Source organism: Anabrus simplex, chromosome 6 (assembly GCF_040414725.1).
Source record: "Anabrus simplex isolate iqAnaSimp1 chromosome 6, ASM4041472v1, whole genome shotgun sequence".
Classification (NCBI taxonomy): Eukaryota; Metazoa; Arthropoda; class Insecta; order Orthoptera; family Tettigoniidae; genus Anabrus; species Anabrus simplex.
Window position 1 is genome coordinate 297,431,462 of NC_090270.1, and position 24,079 is coordinate 297,455,540.

General features: G+C 37.4%; 1 protein-coding gene across 4 annotated transcripts in view; it reads right to left on the bottom strand.

The window, feature by feature from the left end:
• Nucleotides 1–12,463: 12,463 nt before the first annotated feature.
• The window catches only part of Ucp4A (Uncoupling protein 4A), a 209,134-nt gene continuing 197,518 nt past the window's right edge, over nt 12,464–24,079 (bottom strand). For all 4 annotated transcript variants that reach the window (XM_067150474.2, XM_067150471.2, XM_067150475.2 and 1 more), the window contains exons 7-8: nt 19,251–19,343; nt 12,464–18,374 (exon numbers count right to left, since the gene is read on the bottom strand). In XM_067150474.2, coding sequence (XP_067006575.1) covers nt 18,200–18,374; nt 19,251–19,343 — 268 coding nt within the window. In that variant the 3' untranslated portion in view covers nt 12,464–18,199. The remainder of the gene's footprint in view (nt 18,375–19,250; nt 19,344–24,079) is intronic.

Sequence of the window (24,079 nt, forward strand, 5' to 3'; positions counted from 1 at the left end):
ATTGCGTTTAATTCTCAGCTATTAGGAAGGGAATGGCATTACAACAGGAATAAAAGTCAGAGGCTTTATCTACCAGCAGAGTTAAACATAAACAGACACCACAAAATGTATAATGCGAGTGTTTCCACGGACCAGAAAGTGAAAAAGTGGTTCTTCCAGAATATTTTCCGTACACTTTTCAACATTGGGTTTGGGACACCATCCACGGATACATGTTGTTACTGCGCTCGAGTGCTCTTTCAGATTAAATCTGAAAAAGGTATTGCTAAAAAGAACCATTTACTGGTTGATTTGGGAGCACATAAAATTCGCTCACAGGCTTTTCACAAACTTACGAGGGAACGACCTGCTGACACAATGTCCTTCTGCTTTGATTTGCAACAGGTACAACCAGTGCCTAAATTATCAATTAGCGAAGTGTTCTATTCACCTCAAATATCATTTTACGCACTGTGTTACCGATGTCAGTATTCAGAATCCAAAATTTTATGTATGGAATGAGACTAAGGCTGGAAGAGAGCCAAACGAGCTGTCAGCAGGTGTTACTTTGTTTTTAGATGAGGTACATTTCGATAAATCGATCACCTATTATCAGGCTGTTCGCAGACAGATGTGGAGGCCAAAACAAGAACATGCATGTTATCCATGCTCTAGTTTACTGGCTACAAACCAAAGCACCCGCTAACATTTCCATGATTGTTGTCATCCTTCCTGTCAAAGGATATTTCTTTCTACCCGCAGGCAGTGTTTTTGGTGCTGTAGAAAAGTTTCTTTGTAAGTGCTCTGACATCGTTACTCCCGAGGAATACCAAGAGATCTATCTGTCTGTTGGGACTGTAAAACTTCTAGAAAGAGAATGGGTTATAAGGGACTATAAGATCCTCGCCAAGCATTTTAAGAAATTGGACGGGATAAAAGAAATGAAGTGGTTGCTTCTGAAGAAAAGTGAGAAAAATGGTCAGAACCACGTTACAGTAAAGATGGAACTGACGTACATGATTGATGACCCCTCAAAGCGATTCGTAACCCTTCTAAAACGTGGCATAAGGCTGGGCCAGGTACATGAACCTCCCGTAATCGATAAACCAAGATCATTTATCTGACACTAAAATCTGGATGTCGAGAACCTGCTGAAAGCCAGATTTGGAGACAACTGGAAGGCGTTCGACAGTTTGCAATTTTATGTTTCAGCACTAAACATCGGTTCAACGCCAGATACTGGTAGGCCGACTCATGACGACTATGACTGTTTGCATGAGGAAGAAGGATTACTTGCAAGACTGTAAACATCCATATAGCATTAACAATATGTTAATAACAACTTAATTTACTGTACTGATGCACTGTAGCTAACAATAAAGTCAATCAAATGGAATCAAATGAAAGTTTCAAATTGTATTATGTGAATAAAAGGTTGTATCAAAACATATTTTGTTCAGTGAATTGGTTCAAAATGTATTACCGGTAAGTGAAATTTTATAATTAGAATGACGCCTTCATATATTGGGAAATGATTTTAATCATGACTGATTCTGGAACATAACCTCAAAACCTAGATTTTGCCGTTTAGAATTTTGACGTGTCTTATTTGGTTAGAAAGTAAAACGTTTTTTAAACATCCTGTAAAATTATAATCTTTGCACTTAATATGATTTGAAACAATGCACCTCATTTTAGACACCCTGTAGGCCTATATCTGGGACTGCCAATCTATTATCTTACAAGCATTCAACAACTTCGTAGCATACAGTAAGAATATCATGATAGCTTAAGTGAGAAACATTGGTAATGCATCATCACAAGTATACTGGACAAAATACTCAGCTAAAAAGTCACTCCGAGAAAAGAGAGGGTTTCTCGATGCTGGACACAAATGATGCTACTTCTCCTCAAAAATTAAAAAAGAGCTACCAATACAGTAGATACTATGAACTAGTGCAGGGCAGAACAAAGGAACTTCAGCAGGATTTAACATACAGAAATGTAATGATATTTTTCTTTTTTCAAGAAAGAAAGGAAAACCACCATGTGTTTTCTATAGTATTTACAAGACACTGATATAAAAAATTCCCACAGATTTTTTGAGAGAATCTGTTATCAAGAGTTATAAAATAATAGTTATTTATGTATCAAGTGTAAAAAATAAAACTTAAGCAGATGAATCCAGTCAAATACGAGTCTGTTAAAGTTCTTTGTGTACGTGGTACACACAATATACTTTTAGTAAAGGTAAGTAAAGATAAGAGTGTATTCTGCCCAAAGGCAGGTCTGAATCTCCGCAGAGGTGTACCTGAGCCGGAGTTTACATGCCGTTAGGGTGGCCAGTTCCTTTCCGCTCCTCCATTACCTTACCCCCCACCAACAGCGCGTGGCAACCCATCCAACTCTTGACCACGCCCAATGTTGCTTAACTTCGGAGATCTTACGGGATCCGATGTTTCAACACGGCTACGGCCGTTGGATTTTTAGTAAAAGCTCTCTAAATTATATGATCAATTTAAAATTGTTTTTAAAGTAAAAGAAAATTGCCATATTGAGTCAACTTTTCTCATATTGAAAAAATTAAGTTTTCAGAAGGAGACCATAACTTAATTTTATCAACTGCAAATATTAAAACATTTGAGTTTTTTAGGCTTTTTCAGTCGTGAAATTACCAACATTTTTGCCCTAGTTTGGATTGCCACACCTTTCCAAGACACTGTTACAGAGAATATGTACTAAGAAACATTTGAATATTTAATTTTCACAACCCCATTGAAGTTGAAATACACTTTCAGTTCATTAAGTCTGTAGTTGAGATCCTTTCCAACAGAACAAATATGATCAATACCATCATAGCGCAATTGATAGAGCATCCAATGCGAAATTAGAAAGTTGCGGGTTTGGATCTCACTGCTGTCTAGTTGGCTTTTTCTTGCCCTGTACTTAACATCTCTTCGCCATATACTGGATGTACTGAACATGGCCTAATAAGCTGAAAGTATATTTAAAAAAAAGACATTTATTTCCAAACACTAATGATCTGGCAGAGCTAGTCTATTAACACTATGCACCCGGCAGCAGTAATATTGCTATCACACTTCGCATGCCTGTGTGCTACTATTGGTAATACTACTGCGAACTTTCATCAGCTGCACAAAAGCTAGCCATGCCACCAATTCCGCTGTTGCCTAAGAGTGTTGTCAGTTGAAGGAGCTATATCAAATGAATGGAGAGTTGCAATTGTAGTCCCAGTGCACAAGGGAAAGTGTGATAAAACATAAAGCGAATAATTACAGGCCAGTCAGCTTGACATGTGTTGCTTGTAAACTCTGGGAAAGCATTCTTTCTGATTATATTAGACATGTTTTTGAAGTTACTAAATGGTTTGATAGAAGGCAGTTCAGATTTAGGAAAGGTAATTACAATGAGGCTCAACCTGTAGGATTCCAGCAAGATACAGAAGATATTTTAGATTCAGGAAGTCAAAAGGACTGTATTGCTATTGACCTATCCATTGCATCTGATAGGGTAAATCATGGGGGACTACTCATGAAAATGAGTGTTATTGGACTAGAAAAAAGAATGGTTGAATTAGTGGCTAAATTTCTAGAAAACAGAAATCAGAGAATTAGAAGAATTATCTCATCCCGTAATGTTTAAAGAGAGGGGTCCTGTAAGGCATTATGTTTTCTCATACGTAGTACAGTCATTAAATTCTGAGACTGACTGCATGATGGCGCTGTGGTGCACTATACCACATAGGTGGCGCCGTGGTATGGTACCATGTCAATTAGTCTCTCCTCCCTGCAAAAGACAGTTCAGTGCATGCACCGGAAGCATTAGACGTATGGTCGTTTATTGTGAAGGTGATTTGAATGCGCCCATCTAACCTTGACGTGTCACAGTTTGAGCAATGAGCAAACATCAAGTTTTGCCAGAAATTAGGCAAAACTGCTTGCGAAACGTTTGAAATGATGCAGCAGGTTTATGGTGAGGACGCATTGAGTCGCGGTGTTGTGTTTAGGTGGCACCGATGTTTTGTGCAAGGACGGGACAGTTTGAAAGATGATGTGCGTACTGGTCGGCCACAAACAATTCGAACGGAACGCACGATCCTAGAAGTTGCAACGTTGGTGCGTGCTAACCACTCCCAATCGGTAGACAATCTCGCAGCAGCAATAGGGGTCAACCATGGTACTTGCCACAAAATTCTGATTGATGACCTCAACATGTCTCGTGTTACCCAGCACAGTGTGCCATGAATCCTGTCGCAAGACCAACGTGATGATTGCATGATGGTTTGTGGTGACCTCATCAGTAGTGCCGACGATGATCCGACGTTTCTCAACCAGATAATAACTGGAGACGAAACATGGCGTTTCCTTTCAGCGGTGCTTCCAGCAGCTATAGCAATGTTGGCAAACGTGCATAACGGCCAACGGCGACTATTTTGAGGGTGGATGTGTTTCTGTGTAGGTGTACGCCGTGTAATGCGGCATCGTGTGCAACGTACAGAGTCATGCAGGTGCCTATCCTCAGGCGTCAAGTCTCAGAACTTAATTACTGTACTATGTATATACATAAATGATATGAGTAAACAACTGGAATCAAACATAAGGCTTTTTGTAGATGATGTTATACTCTATAGAGTTATAAATAAGTTATAGGATTGTGAGCAACTACAATCAGGTCGTAAGTTTTACCAAGAGGAGAAGTCCTATCAGTTTTAGTTACTGTACTGTGTTAATGGGTTGAAAGTACCACAAGAAGATCACTGTATGTACTTGGGTGTTAATATAAGGAAAGATCTTCATTGGGGTAATCACATTAATGAAGTTATAAATAAAGGTTGCAGACCTCTTCATTTTGATATGAAGGTATTTAATGATTAAGGATATAAAGGAGAGAGAGTCTGCTAAGACCCAATTAGAGCATGTTTCCAGTGTGTGAACTAGAAAAGATCCTATGAAAAACAACGATTTGTTCTAGGTGATTTCTGATAAAAGAGTAATGTTATGAGCATGTTGCAAACTTTGGGCCGGGTCGATTGTTGTTTGGCTTGGCGTTACGGGTATTAGATTTTTTGAAGAATTTGGCTGATCAAAGTTGCTCAACTGAAATAAGTTTTCATAGGAATTTGACGAAGTTTTCAGAGGAAACTGACAAAGTTTCCCCGGTAAGACTGATGAGAAATTATCCCAAAAGGCAGATGAGCTACAGGTTAGCCAAAGGCATGAGGATGCAGAAAGCAATGAGGAACTACTGCATTAAAGATCTTCGGATATCCTCTAGTAACACATCATGGCTGTATTCAAACCAAATGTTTCCAGAGATAGTCCCCTATTTGGATCTCTGGGGGAAAGTTGTGAACAAAGATGTGGTTGAGAAGATTTCTTTCAGCGAGAGTATTAAGATATGTACATGGAATGTATAGACACTGACACAAGCAGGAAAATTTGACAATGCAATCCAGGAAATGAAAAGAATGGGGATTAAGATCATGGGAGTGAGCAAAATGCAATGGCCGGGATTGGGTTATTGTAACATTGATGAACATCAAGTGTATTATTCCGGACATCTGATGGACAGTTCCACTTTGGTGTGGGGCTTATAGTACCTAAATCGGTTGCAATGTGTGTTACTAATTTTGTTGCAATCTCAGAGAGATTCATGTTAGTTCAAATAAATGCCAGACCTGCACAAGTGAACATCATCCAGGTGTATACTCCAACTACAAATGAGAGCGATGATGAAGTAGCAGAACTATACTCTCAGATTGGGGATGCCTTGAAAAAATTATCAAAACATGATCTCACAATCATAATGGGTATTTCAATGCAAAAATTGGGAGAGGTTCTGAAGGTGACTTCATAGGCCCATATGGTCTTGGTGAAAGAAATGAAAGAGGGGAACAGCTTAGTACATTTGTTGGAGAACATGGATTTGTGATAACAAATGCATTATTTACCCTTCCACCTAGATGACCTAGACGTCTGTATACCTGGAAGTCACCAAGAGATTCACCTGAACATATTGTTTTTAACCAGATTGACTACATCCTGGTAAACCAAAGATACAGGAACAGTTGTAATTCAGTGAAAACATACCCTGGCGCTGATATTTACTCAGACCATTATCCTTTGGTTGGTGTTTTTAAAATTAGGTTGAAGAAAACTTTAAAGAAAGTGATTATGAAATATGATTTACGAAAACTTAAACAACGCTCTACAAGAGATCAAGTTGAATGACAACTAAATAACGTACTAAGCACTGTACCTAATAATTCGTGCACTGAAGTGAACATTGAAAAATTAAAATTAAAATACACAATGGAATTAATTAAATATCTGCAAACAAATTTTGTCAAAAAGAAGACCTGGATGACTGATGAGATCCTTAATTTAATGGAGAGGAGGAGGATAGCAAATCGTAAAAATGATTAATATAAAAACATTAATAAAGAGATCAGGAATAAAATAAGAGAAGCTAAAGAACATGAAATGCAAGAAAAATGTGGTGAAATAGAAGTGTTACAACAAAAACATGACGGTTTCAACGTTCATTGTAAAGTTAGGGAGCTGACAGGAATATTCAAAACAAGCACATCAAACAAGCTGGTAGACAGTGAGGAAAAAGTCATAGTTGGCTTAGAAGAAATCAAACAAACATGGAAGGGATATATAGAACAACTGTTTCTGGACAGCCTCCACAGCTAAACTGTGAAACAGAACCAAGTATTCTAGTAGAGGAAGTATAAACAGCAATAAAGGTAATTAAAGAAGGCAAAACCTCAGGCCCAGACAACATCAATGCAGGATTTTAAAAACTTTTTAATGAGGACAATGTGAAGTGGCTGACTTTAATGTTCAATAACATCTACGATTCTGGCAACATTCCTTATGAGTGGCTAAAATCAGAATTTAATGCATTACCTAAACAACCGGAGCTAAGTTATGTGGCGATTTTAGAATGATAAGCCTTATGAGCCGTTTGTTGAAACTTTTCTGGAGGTCATTCACAGATGAATATACAAACTCTGCGAAGATCAAATTTCACCAATACAGTTTCGTTTCCGAAATGCGGTTGGCACATGGGAACTCTATTTAGCATTCAAGTACTATTTCAGCGATGTAGAGACAAATTGTGATATTTATGCCTGTTTTATTGACTATCAGAAGGCCTTGATAGAGTGCAACATCATAAGATGATTGAAATATTAAGAAGTATTGGTCTAGATGATAAGGATCTAAGAATCATTGTCAACTTATACTGGAATCAGACTGCTTCCGTTAGATTGGGAGAGGAAAATACGGAAGGCATACATATCCAACGGGGTGTACGACAGGGTTGTATAATGTCTCCATTGCTATTTAACAACTATTCAGAATATATCTTCAGAGAAGCACTGGATGATATACAAATGGGAGTGCTTTTAAATGGACAATGGATAAACAAAATTTGATATGCAAATGACACTGTAATTTTTGCAGACAGTTTAGAAAGTTTACAATATCTCATTGAAAGAGTAGCATTCACTAGCCATGAATATGGTCTTGACACTAATATAAAGAAAACCAAAGTTATGGTCATAAGTAAAAACTTGATCCCTGCATGTCATCTAGTAATTGACCATAAACCTGTTGAACGAGTCCGGAAACACACTTATCTCGGCACCATCGTAATGATCAATGGGATAATTTGGTTGAAGTGAAGTCCCGCATCCGAAAAGCTAGGACTGTGTTCAACAAAATGGGAAAACTGTTTAAAAGTCGTGAATTAACACTAGTTACAAAAATGAGACTCCTTCGCTGCTATGTATTTTCTGTTCTCTATTATGGTGTTGAAACATGGACTTTAAAGAAGTCGCTCGGCAAAATATTAGAGGCCTTTGAGATGTGGCTATACCGAAGGATGCTAAGAGTGTCATAGACAGATCATGTCACAAATGCAGAGATCCTTCGAAGAATGGGAACTGATAAGGAAGTACCGATCACTGTAAAAACGAGGAAGCTACAATACCTTGGTCACATCATGAGAAACAGAAGCAGGTACCATCTACAGTGGAACCTCGATTATCCATTCCCGGAACCTACGTTTTCCCGGATCATGCGTTCAAATTACATGGTCCTGCGAGCATTGTAATTAAATCACGTTGTAAAAATCCCACATTATCCGTTCCTCGAAGAAATGATTTCCCGGATCAACCGTCCAGAAATTTCAGTCCCATCAACGCTAAATCCTCGATCAAGCATCTTTCAATAAACTGTATCTGAAGAAAGGACAATTATGGCATATTTATGGATCTTGGCGTTAACGCCCCGTCATTGCCATAATTAGAGCAAGTACTGTACTGGACAAACGATCGGCAGTGAACATGCATAAGGGACCATCTTAGCATCGAATTCGGGTGGTATTGTGTAGAGAATCTCAGAAATTATAAGCGGAGAGTGGCCACAATAATTGTAAGGAGATACAGAGCATTTCGACAGCTCTACTTGAAGACGGAACGAGTTTCGTAAAATGTTCGCACTTTTAAAACGTCCACATTATGTCCAGGGTTAGATGTTTATATTTTTACTTTTTTCGGTCGTATTGCCTAACAGGTTTTCGGCACTTTCCACAGGGCACTGTGTAGTAACTGGGCTTTCAGGCAGGAATCAAAACTGCTCCTTCTTAACACAAATCTTGCACAAATCTACTATTTTAATATTATCGTATACGATTATGTTATCGAGACCAGAACAGATGTTGCACCTTACATACAACAAGCCATGGGAGGTCTTGGGACTGCCTGTTACTGTTGTGGTCCTAATATAAGACTGGGAATTTTAAGTTTTCGAGTTAAAAGTAAAACACCGCAGTTGTTTTATTTGCGCACGTTACATGTACAAAATAAATGGTTTGTATTATTTCCAACTCATACTGACATGTGCAGCTGAGCCCAAGGTCATGAATAACCGTAATTTCTCAAGTTTTAGTGATTTTTTCTCTTTCCAATTTGATTGAATTAGTGACGGGCAGAATTGAATATAATGCATTCGAGAACTTCTGAGTATCGATACTTACCTTCGAAACCGTTCTCGAGTTCAACATAACCTTTAAAAGTCGATGTAAGCCTAATTTAAGTGGTACAAGATTTCCAGAAACTGAATACGAACCAGAGACCAAATTACAATGGAAGATTAAGAAAACAAGGGATTTCACCATCATGCTGGGCGCTTTTGTACCTAATGTTCTTTATTTTATTATTTACATTTCATGGCCTTCTTTGGACCACTCTAGCCAACTTTATACAAAGAATTTTTGTTTCCTGTCAGCCCAGTACTTCTTCATTCTCTCTGATCTTATCCTTCTTTCTTCATTGGAAATCACCCTTCCTATTGTCTGTTTGTTGATTCTGATTTGCAGTCTGGTTGGTTTGTCTGTGAGTTTCTTGATTTTGTCAGTTTTGTTTCTTAGGTCTTCCACTGTAATTTGTAGTTCATCCATATCTTTCTTGATTCCTGTGATCCACTTAATGTTGCACTTACTATTCCATAATTTTTCTATTATTCTCCTTATGATCCTGTTCTCTGGTGTCCTGATTAGATGTCCAAAAAATGAAATGCGTTTCTTCCTGATTGTGCTCATTACTGGTTCTATCTCCTTGTAGACTGTTTCATTAGAAGCTACTCTCCAGTGTCCATCTTTTTGGTATGATTTGTTGATGCACGTTCTAATGATTCTTCTCTCTATCTTGAGTATTTTGTCTATTTGTGCAGTGTTAGTTGTTTTGAAGATGGTTTCGCTTGCGTATGTTACTTCTGGTTGATTGACTGTTTTGTAATGTTTTGATTTTGTTGCTATTAACAGGCCCTTTTTGTCTTTGGGTCTTCCAATTCGGATGTTCTTTGGGTTACTCTTGTACCATTCCCTCATTATATATTCCAAGGCACAGTTGAACAGCAGTGGTGACAAGCAATCTCCTTGTCTTGAGCCTGTTTTTATGATGAATGGCCCAGAGAATTCCCCTCTGAAGCTAACTTTTGATTTAGTGTTGGTTAAGGTGTGTTCAATCAATTTGATTAATTTTGGATGGAGCCCGAAATTTCTTAAAACTTTCAACATTGAAGGTCTATGGATACAGTCGTAAGTTTTTTTTAAAGTCCACGAAGGTTATTGCAAGAGGTTTGTTTTGCTTCTTGTAATATGCTATGGCTAATTTTAAAGTGATGATTTGTTCTGCACAGCTTCTCCAAGGTCTGAAGCTTCCTTGGTATTCACCTAATTCTTCCTCAAGTTGCTCTCTGATCCTTCTGTATAGGATTCTGGAGAAAATCTTATATGTGCAGTCTAAGAGAGAGATACTTCTGTAATTATTTGGATTGCTTTTATCTCCTTTTTTGTGGAGTGGGTGGATTATGGCTGTGGTCCAATGTTCGGGGAAATTTTCTGTTATCCAGATTTTTGTTAGGGCCATGTGTAAGGATGTTCGAACTGTATCACTGGCATATTTCCACATTTCTGTGAAAACTTGGTCATCTCCGCATGCCTTATAATTTTTCAACTCTGAGGGCTTTTTCCACCTCTTGGATTGTTGGGGGGTTTATGAGTTCAGGCAGGGTTTTGATGGACGTGTCTGTATTAATTGCTAAAAGTTCCTGGGGTTCTTCACAATTCAAAAGTTTAATGAATGCTTTTGCCATGATTTCGGCATTTTCCTTGTCATTATGTGTCGTTTTTCCATCCTCACTTTTCAGCACTAATGTGAGAGGGGCAAATTTTTGTACTTGTCTTCCAAATATTTCGTAAAAGTCTCTGGAATTGGTTTTGTGGTAGTTTTCTTCTATTGAGTTGATTAGATCTTTCTGTGACTGTCCCTTGGTTTGCCTGATAATTTGTGTGAACTTTTTTCTGCTATTTTTGAGGTTGGTTGCACTTTCTTCTGTTTTGTGTGTTTGAAATTTTAACCATGCCTGATGTCTTTCTTCATGAATTTTGTCACATTCTGAGGTCCACCAAGCATGTCTTTTACGTGTGTTCAATGGGGCTAAATTTTCAGCTTGTTGCCTGAGAATTGGAACCAGTTCTTCTAAGTTATCTGTCAGTTTTATGTTTTGTGTGACTTCTCTGTATTTATCATTCCTAATTAATTGGTGTGGATCCAAGTTCCCCTTTCGTTTATTGCGTTTTGGTTTCTTTTTTAGTGGTGTGAACTTAGTCAAAATCAAAACTATGTAATGATCTGAACCTATATCTACTCCTCTTACTACTACTCTTGTAGATTTCTCTGTGGAAGGTTTTGTCCATAAATATGTGATCCAGCTACCATTCCCCTTTTCTCCAATCAGGATATTTCCAAGTTTTAAGTTTGTTGGGCCTCCTTTTGAAGTAGGTGGACTTTGAGATTAGTTTGTGTTCTCTGCAGAGTTTAACAAGTCTTTGACCATTCTTATTTTATTAGATGAGAGAATTAAAAACTACTTGTGGTCGATTGTCGTTCGGCTTGGCGTTATTAGATTTTTCGAAGAGTTTGGCTAATCAAAGTTGCTGAACTGAAAGAAGTTTTCATAGGAAACTGACGAAGTTTCCCCCGTAAAACTGAATATAAAGTATCAAGATTTTGAACTCGCATACCGGTAATTAATGTTTGATGCCAGTTTCGCGGTCTAACTTGAATACCTCTCATCCAGAGGGCCCAGGTTCAATTCCCGGCCAGGTCAGGCATTTTTACCTGGATATAATGGCTGGTTTCCAGGTCCACTGAGCCTGCATGATTACCTTTATTTGAGGAACTATCTAATGGTGAGATGGCCACCCTGGTCTAGAGAGCCACGAATAACGGCCAGGAGAATTCGTCACACTGACCATGCGCCACCTCGTAATCTGCAGGGCTTCGAGCTGAGCAGCAGTCGCTTGGCAGGCAAAGGCCCGTTGGGGCTGTAGTTTGGTTTGGTTTAGGAGTGTTGTAAGATTATAATTATACATATTTCATTTTTATGATGTTTAGCCAAACTGCTGATGGCTTTCATTCATTCCCGGATTTTCCGTTTTCCCATGTTGTACGTTTTATTTTAACGGTCCCTCCACAAATGGAGAATCGAGGTTCCACTGTACTGCAAGAAATCCTGCAAGGAATGATACCTAGAAAGAGAGGTTTAAAGTTATAAACTTCATTATGGTTCCGTATTGAACTGAGATCACAAAAGTTGAAATTTCAGTGAGGGTTCCATCTTTTCAATACAAAGTGTATGCTGTAGAGGATAGTATTTACAACATGGTTCTTTATCTGTTAGTCTAAATAATGCCCGCACAGAGGACCTATACCACTTTATAAATAGTTCGGGCACAAAGTGTTAAGCAGTTAAACCAAAAATTACACAGCAGACCTAAACACAGTTATAAGAATCTTAAAGAAATGGCAGTTTTGGAAGCTATTACACAATTGCTCAATTGCTACTATTACACAATTCTCTAGTATTCAATAAAATGAAATGGAAGGAACTGTATAGCTCATTTATTTATGCAACAGTTTATAAACATCACAGAACAATTAAATGGCAATAACAAAACTTACAAATCAGTACAAGGAGTAAACTACCACAGCAACATGCACAATGGCATGCTGTAGCACCTCACAACCAATTTTTTCATGCTTTAGTATCTGTACTTTTCTACAATAGTTCACAAAAATAAGTTTAACCAACTGTTTGGAAGAGACCTTAAAACTTTAGAAGAATAACCTTCATACTGTATCCAAAGTTACACTTTGTAAAGTAGATTATTTTCTCTTTCCCTGTTTGTACCTTTTACTGCTAAACATCACAACAACAGATTCATCTGAAGTATTATTGTTTTCAGTAGTCTATTAATAGTAACATTTTCAAACTTACTTGCACTATTCAAACAAACACACACTCAAGCATGTACAATAATTGTGGTCCACTAGTTAAGGACAAGTCCACTGTCCTTTTTTAAAAACCCTGCTTACTAAATTGCTCTAGTCATCACTCACGAGGAAGCCAGGAAAGCACCAAGCATTATTTGTATGTTTGTTGTTTTCTAGACTTTATAATTTTTTTTGGCTAAAGTTACTCCTGAGACCTTAAATATATATGAAAGTTGAGCAGTTTAATTTCAATTATTGATCAATATCTAAAAGTTTGGCATCTTGGATAAAAATTAGCTCTCTGAAAAACTGGCAACTCCATTTTAATTCAATGTACACTAAACCACAAACCTCTGATGAAATTAGCTTACATAAATTTCATTAGTAACTAAATTTGCATTATATTTATGCAACAAGATCTTTCAATGGACATAAACTAAAGAAAGGAATGGAAAGATTGAAAAGACAAAGATACCTAATCAATGCGCATTGCCTTAAAACTGATATTTGGACATGTTCACATAGTCTGATTAAAAACTACTTTTACAATGTTTTTTCTTTCAATATTTGCCAAATGATTTTCTACATGTTTACTCATTCTGTCACTGTACAATTACTGTCATATGCTTTAGTTCTGGAATGATTTTTTATCTGAAACTCTTATTTTTCAGCAAATTTCACACAGATAATATACAATATGTTTTAAAAGGACTTGTCAATCAGAGAGAAAGAACTGTTGTATGTGTGCAGTCCCTTATGGACTGACAGTACAATATGTATTTTATGCAATAACTCACTGAAAAAAGAACACAAAAGGAAAGGACATTATTACGAAAAAGTATCAAATCTGAAGTACCTACTTCATATACTTTTTAGAACTTTCAGCTGGAGTAATTCAAGTTGATATAAAAATATGCAAATAACCAACAACAGTAGTTATTCTTGTGGTAATTTATAGGTTTTTCAATTCTATCCTTCCTTCAGCAATTTTTCCTTTCTTACAGCTCCTCTCCATTTATTAATAATCCTCCCACTCTTAGATCATCATCACCATCATCATTATCATCATCTTCTCCTCTTCCTCCAACATGATTACTCCCACTAACATGTGAGGTCACCGATGTGGATCTGCCTCCTCCATTCATTTCTATTGAACACTAGGTTCACCTTCAATTCCAGTTCGCCGGGCTGAGTGGCTCAGAGGGTTGAGGCACTGGCCTTCTGACCCCAACTTGGCAGGTTTGATCCTGGCTCAGTCCGGTGGTATTTGAAGGTGCTCAAATACATCAGCCTCGCGGCGGTATATTTACTGGCACATAAAAAAACTCCTGTGGAACTAAATTCTGGCACCTCGGTGTCTCCAAAAACCGTAAAAGTAGTTAGTGCCTCCTCCATTAATTTCTATTGAACACTAGGTTCTCCTTCAACTCCAGTTCGCCGGGCTGAGTGGCTCAGAGGCTTGAGGCGCTGGCCTTCTGACCCCAACTTGGCAGGTTTGATCCTGGCTCAGTCCGGTGGTATTTGAAGGTGCTCAAATACATCAGCCTCGTGTCGGTATATTTACTGGCACGTAAAAAAAACTCCTGCGGGACTAAATTCTGGCACCTCAGTGTCTCCAAAAACCGTAAAAGTAGCTAGCGAGACGTAAAGCAAATAACATTATTAGTAACTTCAGTTCTGTAAGATTTGAGACAATAAAGTTCCACCATCTCCTCTTCTAATCCCAGGAGGAGGCATATGTAAGAGGCTTCTTCATACATAGTTATTTCTTCTTCTCATGATATGGTCAAACCATCTTAGTCTTGACTCCTGGATCTTGTCTTTAATGCTGGTCACCTTTACAGTCCCACCTAGTTTCATTTCTGACTCTATCCTTCATTACAGCTTTTCATTTCTGCCACCTCCAGCTTTCTGTCAGAGGCTTTTGTCACTGACACTGCTTCCAAACTATACCTTAAAGTAGGACAAATCATACTCTTATGGTAATCATACCCTTGACACACAGGACTCTCAAATCTGCTCCCCATTTACACCAGCCAGACTGGACTCTTCTGCTGCTCTCAACTCCTGTTTCACCACCACTCACTCTTAGATAATATTTTGCCAAACACAAGCAGCAGAAAAGGTGAAAAGGTCAGTAATTTTTACTTAATTCCTAGAAGTATGATATAGTTTTTATGCTGGCCCCACGGTGTAGGGTTAGCGTGCCTGCCTCTTACCCGGAGGCCCCTGGTTCGATTCCCAGCCAGGACAGGGATTTTTACCTGGATCTGAGGGCTGGTTCGAGGTCCACTCATCCTCTGTGATTACAACTGAGGAATTATCTGATGGTGAGATGGCGACCCCAATCTAGAAAGTCAAGATTAATGACCGAGAGGACATGCATGCTGACCACAGGACACCTCATAATATGCAGGCCTTCGGGCTGAGCAGCTGCCACCCCTTTGGGGCTGTCACGCCATGGGTTTTAAAAATATAGTTTATATATATATATATTTGTTGTAATCACTAGAATTCAAGTTCTGTAAAGCTGCTTTGCATTTTATTGCTCAGAAGCCAAAGCCCAGAGGATAGGTGCTCACCTTGTGTGCATGAAGTTGAGGCCCAACAAGTTCGTATAAAAAATTACTTAAACATGATCGATCAATATCAGTAGACTTACTGGCACATCATAGAACCCTTTTTGAGACTAAAATTCTGGCACTCTGGTAACTTCTAAGACTGACTGTAATTAAAGAAAAATAAAACAAGTAACATCACTGTCTTCCAAATTTGTCCCCTCCTCATTACTAGACAGTTCATTCAATGAGTTGTGTATTCATTATGTATATGCACCCATTCTTCCTCTTCTTCTTTTGAGACCACATTAGATCACTTGTATGAACCCTTTGATTTGTCAATTTCTTAGTAGGAACTGTCCGAGCCTTGCGGTCCTCCCAGTACTTCTTCATACATGTTGATATTCTTGCCCTTTCTTGTGTAATATGCACCCATTATTTATTTACTGGTACTTATTTATTTCATTTCGGTTAGTTTTCCTTTCAACTTTATATTTCTTCCATCTTTTCTTCCCACTCCCCATTTTTGACTTACTTCATCCCCATATAGGAACAAATATAACAGAAACATCTACACATCCTGCTGGTTTGCAAACTGTGTCTTTCTCAACAAAGTATTCTCTATGCCCCCCTCTATACTCTGTATGAGAATTCAATAAAGAATAATCTACAGCACACATGCACATCTCCGTTTTACTCACAGGATGCTGCCAAATAAATAATAATGATACACTTGACAACACTATTTGCAGTAGAAACTTAGTGATATGTCCATGATATTCACAAGCTTCTGACTTATGCCAGCGTAGTTATGTATGGAACTGTATTTTTTTTAAATGCTGTTAAGTACACATCCTGCAGTTTGAAGGCTGACGACACCTAAAGTGATTCATATAAGAACCACGGAATCCTCATATTAAAATTTAACTCTTTATTAAATCATTTTATTCACTTGTGAAAGTCCCCACCTTCCCACACTCTCACTCTCTCTTTTACACCCCTTTCTCCAGTGCAAAAATTTTTCAAACAAATCACTCCCTTGCAAGTCATGATTATAAGTATGCTGATTAAAGCACTACCACATACAGAGGATGGTGTAACGGGAAAGAGTTAGTTATGGTAGCTAGTGGCTTTACGTCGCACCGACATAGACAGGTCTTATGGCGACGATGGGATAGGAAAAGGTTAGGAGTGGGAAGGAAGCGGCCATGGCCTTAATCAAGGTAAAAAAAGGTGAAAATGGGAAACCACGAAAAACAAACTCCAGTGCTGCCGACAGCGGGGTTCGAACGCACTATCTTTGAGAAGAAAACGAATGGGAAAATTGTATTCCACCGTCTACTTCTGTTGGCTGGGCTAAGACGGCTGTCTGAATCCAGTTGGCAGGTTCAACCCTGGCTCAGTCTGGTGATATCTCAAGGTGCTCAAATATGCCAGCCTCATGTCAGTAGATTTATTGGCACATGCAAGAACTTCTGCAGGACAAAATTCTGGCACCTCGACATCTCCGAAAACTGTAAAAGTAGTTAGAGCAATGTAAAACCAATAACATTATTACTCTACATCTGTCAGGTCTTGTTTTGTTTTGTTTATCTGGCTATTAGAATATATTTTCTATAAGGAGCAGTCTCTCCAGCCCCATATCTAGGAGTAGCGTGCCTGCCTCTCACCTGAAGGACCCGGGTTCGATTCCTGGCCAGGTCAGGGATTTTTACCTGGACCTAAGGGCTGATTCAAGGTCCACTCAGTCTATAGCATTATATTCGAGGAGCTATCTTAGGGTGAGATGGCGATCCCAGTCTAGAAAGCCAAGAATAACGGAAGAGAGGGTTCGTTGCACTGACCATGTGTCACTTCGGGATCTGCAGGCCTTTGGTCCGAGCAGTAGTCGATTTGTAGGCCCAGCCCCACCACGGCTGTAGCGCCATGAGGTTTGTTTATAAGGAACAGTTTCATTCATGTCAATGCCATTAATAAGATTTTTAATGCTTGATACATATGATGTCTCTTCAAATGGGCATGCAGTCTTCTAGAAACTAAATTCTTTTCTGACCTTTGCTGATCCATGCATACCACCCATTCTAATCTAATGTATCTATTTATGAGCTAGGGCTCTTTGTCATCTGCCGGGCTGAGTGGCTCAGACGGTTAAGGCGCTGGCCTTCTGGCCCCAACTTGGCAGGTTCGATCCTGGCTCAGTCCGGTGGTATTTGAAAGTGCTCAAATACGTCAGCCTCATGTCGGTAGATTTACTGGCACGTAAAAGAACTCCTGCGGAACTAAATTCCGGCATCTCGGCGTCTCCGAAAACTGTAAAAGAGTAGTTAGTGGGACGTAAAACAAATATTATTATTATTATTATTATCTTTGTCATCTCTTATACTTAATTACACCAACTCAGTTGTCAGCACTCAGCCCATTTACCAACTAGAAAATGCAGGTACAAGTAGGTTATTATTGATGTAATAATGGTCCTGAAAGTGTGATCAGAACCAGAAAAACAAGATACAAGTAAATCAGTTTTCCATTCCTTTCTTTTTTAAAAGACAAGTATATGAAATGATGCTCTAGTTTCCTTGAATCACCCAGCCAAAGAATTATAATAAAACATAAAAGTAGGGGTTTTGAGCTAAAAATAGGAGTCAACATGTCTGCCTGCCTGCCTCGCATTTACCTGGCTAGCTATAGAGAGAGCTAAAGTTTCCTAACTACATCTATCTTGTTCTACAATTTCAAGTTCTAATTTGTTACTACATCAATACACAGCTGCACTCAGTTTTGGATGAGTAGTTTAAAAGCCTGTGGCACCCAAAGTATGTCTAATTTGTTCAAATGACAACCAGAAGGTAAGAGACCATGGAGCCATTCGGATCCACACGGGTAAAAATCCTTTGTATAGGGCAAATATGCCTTCATTTTCAACAGTCTTCAATAAACAGTCAACAGATGATTTGTACAGCAAACCACTGAAAGAAGAGAATAAACATTAAATTAAAAATATTTTATAGGTCATTATCATCAACAAAATATTCAAATAGAAAAATAATAGAATGAAATGCAGAAGGTGGCAAATCAGTAATCAGCTGAAACATATACAAATAGTACTAACTTATATACATTAACTTGTAAATTCTAAGGGCCTGTTTCAGTTAGAATAAATTGCCTCCTACTACCAATCATCTACCAAAGGGACTCTTGAGTGACACTCAGCAGTTTGATCATCATGGTCCAGAATCAAGACATAGTACCAGTACTTAAGTGCAGATATTAAGTGTTTATGTGCAAACTTGATTCAAAACTGTTGTTGGCATTCATTATGCCACGCAAATAATTTGTTTAGGCAGTGTGAAATTACTTTAATAATTTTAAGTTATTTATGATTACTCCTTATACTGACAGTGAATTGTTCATATTTGAAATGAAAATTCTACTTGATGATGCTTGGTGTTTTAACGGGCCTAACATCGAAGGTCATCGGCCCAATGAAAATTTTAGTAAACCTGTTGAAACACTGATAAAAAGAATCTAAAAATGAAGTAGCCCACAAGGAGGCCAAAACACTTATATGATTTAATTTTGAATACACTTCCACAAAATATTAATTGGGAGAAGATTTTTAACTTCATTAATATGTTCATGTCAGTAACTAACATATTATTAAAATTATATCATAAGAAGTAAAACTTTTCAAAACATTCCTGTAAATGTACTTGTTTTCAAAAGAGAAGATTATATCAATTTATAGCATTATATTACTTACAGTAACATAAGATTGAAGAAACCATGGAAATAAGAAAAATACAAATGAAAAAATGAAAAAAAAATTGGATAAAAGAACATACCGCCCTTGGGTATCAGTAGGCTGGTTCATAATTCGTGTTTTGACTACATCAGCTGGCGTTCCCATTGTTGCAGCAACTAAACCAGCACAAGAACTGAAAAAAACAAATCTACAATGCCATAACTAAATATTAACAGTCTTTTAAATACATATAACTGTACATTAGATTATATTCAAGGCAAATTATTACTTTGCCTGACGAAAGCATTTTAAAGACAAATATTAAAGTAAAAATCAGGTAATTTTGAAAACCAAACTTTTTGAACAGATATTAAAAAAAGTTTCCCCCTTTTGGTCTTTTTAAACAGATACAGGTAGCCCTCAGCTGAGACTTTGTTATCTATTGATGTAAAATATTATTTCACCTCTACATTTTTAAAACCAGCTAAGAAATTTTCAGTAATATGAAGAAAAAACAACAACAAAAAATTACAAATGTTTTCCTACTTAAATTAATTATTGTACATTATTAGCTTGAATCTTCTCCTCTAAAGCTCTCTTGGCTGGAATAAATATGGGATGTTATCTTGTTTGTTAAAATATAATTATTTTTACATTGTTGACTTGTTCGATCTGCTGGAGTTCTTTCTCAAACAATGTACAGGGTACAAACAGAGCGTAGGGAAGCAAAAGGAGAAGTTATGAAAGACAGGTGGGCTTATGTTTTAAAGGGAAGGAAACTGAGGGCTAAGGGGTCTAGTCAGGGTCAGAGTTCCAAAGAAGTCTTGGTGAGGAATCAGTATGAGTCACTGCTGGTAGAACAGAAGAGGGAAGATGGGGAACAGGGAAGTATTACAGAGAAGTGGGAGGAAACGGAAAGAAAGGAAGAGGAAACAGAGTGGAAGATATGAAGAGGAATTGGAACAAGGTCATGAGGAGGAGGAAGTAGGTTTTCCAGCCATCAGTGAAGTAGTAGTTCGTGTTGTTGCTGAGATGCTCAAGATCTTAAAATGCATCACAATCACAATCAGCATTCTGTGTGTAACCCCATCTTTAGAGTGTAGCCTTGGTTCTAGGCATTCCACTTTTTATCCTATTAAGGGTCTCCCAAACAGGCCAAGGTTGCAAACTATGTGCTGGAGTTCCTTCTGTTGGCAGATTCCAGTCCGATAGTTGCTACCCTGGTGTTATTAATGAAACTACTCTATGAACCTGACATGCTGTTGTACCATTCCATGGCCACAGAGAGAATAATTGTTGTCTATCTCTGTTCGAGTTTCTCAAATTCAGCTGCTATTTGCCATCGGAATGAAGGTGGAGCTATGCCACAAGTGTGGTATAACTTTTCAACGTTTGTTGGTTTGAGACAGCCAGAAATTGCACGGCACATATCGTTCAAATCAATATCTACTTTGTTGGAACGTACAGTGTTGATCTTCACAGGACAAGTATACTCAGATGTAGAGTAGTTCGTACAGTTGCTGGATGTGCTCCCTAGCATGACCCTATTAGCATTCATGGTAAACTATTCCTGACTCTGACCTTCATACGGACAGAACGACAATGTTCTCTTAAAGTGCTACGAGACAGATCAAGCTGAACTCCAAGGTATTTGAAAATAGGGGGTGAATTCAAGTTGCCTTCCTTCCCAACTGATGGTAAAATTGTGATTTTCAGCACGATTATGTTCATGGAAAAGTGTACTCTGTGATTTCTTAGAATTTGAGTTATATGACAGTTGTCCCTGTAATACATGGATAATAATTTCATTGAGGCAGTTCTGCAGCCTGGATTCTACTTTTCAAAATGATCGGGATTGAGGTCCAACACAAAGATCGTCAGCAAATAGGAAATGCTTGGTATTCAGTCCAATAGGTTGATCATTAGTAGCAGTGTGACAAGTATGATAGAAAAACTTGGATGGGAGACACTGGGGACTAGAAGGAAACGAACACGGTTTATGTGTTATGTATAATGCCTACACGAATAAGCCAGCTTGGGGAGTTGAACAGTCGACTAGAAAAGCCTTGTTACATAAGTAGGACAGATCATCCACATAAAGTAAAAGGTAGATCACAGAGAACTATGGTAAATATTTGTTTGTAAATCGGGGAATTGATGACTGGAATGCATTACCTGCAGCTGTCTTAGAGCCTTCTCCCAAAAATGTAAGATGCTTCAAGAATAGATTTCAGCCTTCTGTAAATTGTGTGTAAATTTATATGTGATGGTGTCATATTTCAATTCAATGCTCAACCCACTGTAAACTGCAGTATTAAGACATCTGAATTATTTAAGGTATGTGTGAATTTGTATATGAACGTGCTGTATTTACAATGCTAAGATAACAGTTAGTAATTGGACCGCTCAATGTACTGTAAGTCATAGTGCAAAACGTTGAAATACTCAAGGTGAATTTGTACATGACAGTGTTGTAATTTTAAGCTGTAGTGTTAAGAACTGGAAATACTTAAGTTGTGTGTGAATTTGTACATGATGATGCTGGATTTAGAATGTTAAACTAGTAGTATTTCTTGTAATATTTTCTTTCCATGGAATTGCTTGTTGTACTCTTGTTGCTGTTGTTGTTGTTGTTGTTACTGCATAATTACGTTTTAACTTCATTATCGTACTACTGTAAGTGATCAATGCCACTGGAATATTTCACAATTGCAATGTATTTGATAATAATAATAATAATAATAATAATAATAATAATAATAATAATAATAATAATAATAATAATAATAATAATAATAATAATAATAATAATAATAAGTGTAAATATTGAAGAGAACTGGTGCAAGGACACTGGGAAACCATTTTTCTGGATTCTCCAACAACTTTCTTTACCATGAAGTGTCACTTTGAATCTTCTGTTCAATAACAAGCATTGAATAATTTTTGTAAGTTTGAAGCTTTCTGTCATTTTAAACAGCTTGTGCATGAGAAGTCAGTGGTTGATCATATTGTAAGAAGCAATCAGGTTGACACAAAGTCTTCAGTTACAAGGCCCTTCTGAAATCCATCCTCAATGTACTGAGTAAGGTTCAGAACTTGGTCTATGCACAATCGCCCTGCTATCGCAACAACATCACATGGCTTTCCCAGCACCGGCCAGAAAATGATCCATGCCATTCTACCTAATACAAACCGATATAAAAAAATTACATAATTTATGTATTTCAAAGTCATACAACATAACCATCAGATATATAAAGATGACAATGTGACCAAGGACGCAATTTTCCAACCACCCCGAGCTGAGACAAGTTACCTTAAAAAAACTGATAACTTTTTCCTTGGAAAAATTAAATTCTGAAATTTAATAATGTACAAAATATCCCAATGTATATTGTGTTAAAATTTGGATTTGGTCAGATGACGCGTTTTTGAGAAACGATGTCTTAAAGTTGACACATGGTTGAAACACGTTTAAAAATGGGCACTTTTTGCGTTCCACCTGCAATAAAAAATATTAAAACGTAAATTAAAATTTCTAAATCTACATGACCTAATGTGAAATGAAATGAGGAAAGTGACTGTGTTATTGGATTTTCTGTAGGACTACTGGTTATCATAAACAACCCTCAAACTTGAGTACATATAATATTTTGGTCGTTAGATCTTGGGCAAGAAGAATTTGAAAGAATGGTAATGATCATCAATCGAATTAAAACCGTTAGCTACGTGACTAGTCCAAATCCTTAAGGAGTCTAGCTGTGAGTGCAAAATGCAGTACATATTATTAAAAACTTCTAATAATTAGGGAGCTTTGTTTTTGCTGACAATACCATAAACCAAGAAATAGGCAACGGGATATAAGCTGCATTAACATTCTACCATTTTGCTTATCAACTACTTTGGGATGACACATTTCCCCGAGCTTCCAATCTCACACTGTAGAAAACATATCTTGTACCAATGATCATGTACTGCAGGATGGCAGCTAATAGTGCTAATAGTTACGCTATATCGGTGGGCTTTTACTGAACTAGTAGTAATGCATGAAATGGAACAAATGGAAGTGACTCAGCTACCCTGGAAATAACTTTGTGGGATCAGCATAATACGATTTAGTTTTATCCTCATTTATAAAAATAATAATAAAAGAGTATTTCTATGATTGTCCAATAAATAGACTAAGTTAAATTCTGCAGAGATGGTAATTAAATAATTGAAGTTTGTTAGTGAAACAAAGATGAGGACATTCCATGGGGGTGATATTCAACATAACTAATCGGTCTTATGCAGCATATTTCTAGAATATCTACAAATTATAACCACCTGGCTCTAGATAATGTTAATTCATTTCAGAATAAATATCCACATAAGATAACTACAAAATAAGAAACAGAAGTACAGACACAAATTTCCACTTAATTTCAGAACACTCAGATAAAGATAGGAAAAAAGTAAAATTAAAAAAATAGAAAAAACATATTTTGTTAAGCATGTTGGTAGTGCATTTTTGTCCATCTTTTCTAAGTTTTCCTTATTCTACAGATCACTACCATATTTTTCAGACTATACTACACTCTAAACCATAAGCCACATCTTGTTTTAAGGATGGAAATTTAAGGAAAAATTATTTATACATATTTCTCAACCAAAATGTTAACAATAAACATTACATATTAAACACAGGCAGAAAATATCTCATTTTACAATGAAATCACGGCAACTCATTTTTAGTCCTCAGAACAGTATATTCACAGTCGTTTATAACACTGTTGTCTGAATTTTCACTTCCCTAGACCTAACAGCTGATTCTCTTGTTTTCATTTCTTCTGTAGGGGATGGTCCAAAAGCGTCCTTCTGTTGTGCTAAAGTCATTATATTTTATAACTTCTAATTTAATTTAAATGCTACACAATACAAAAATCTCTG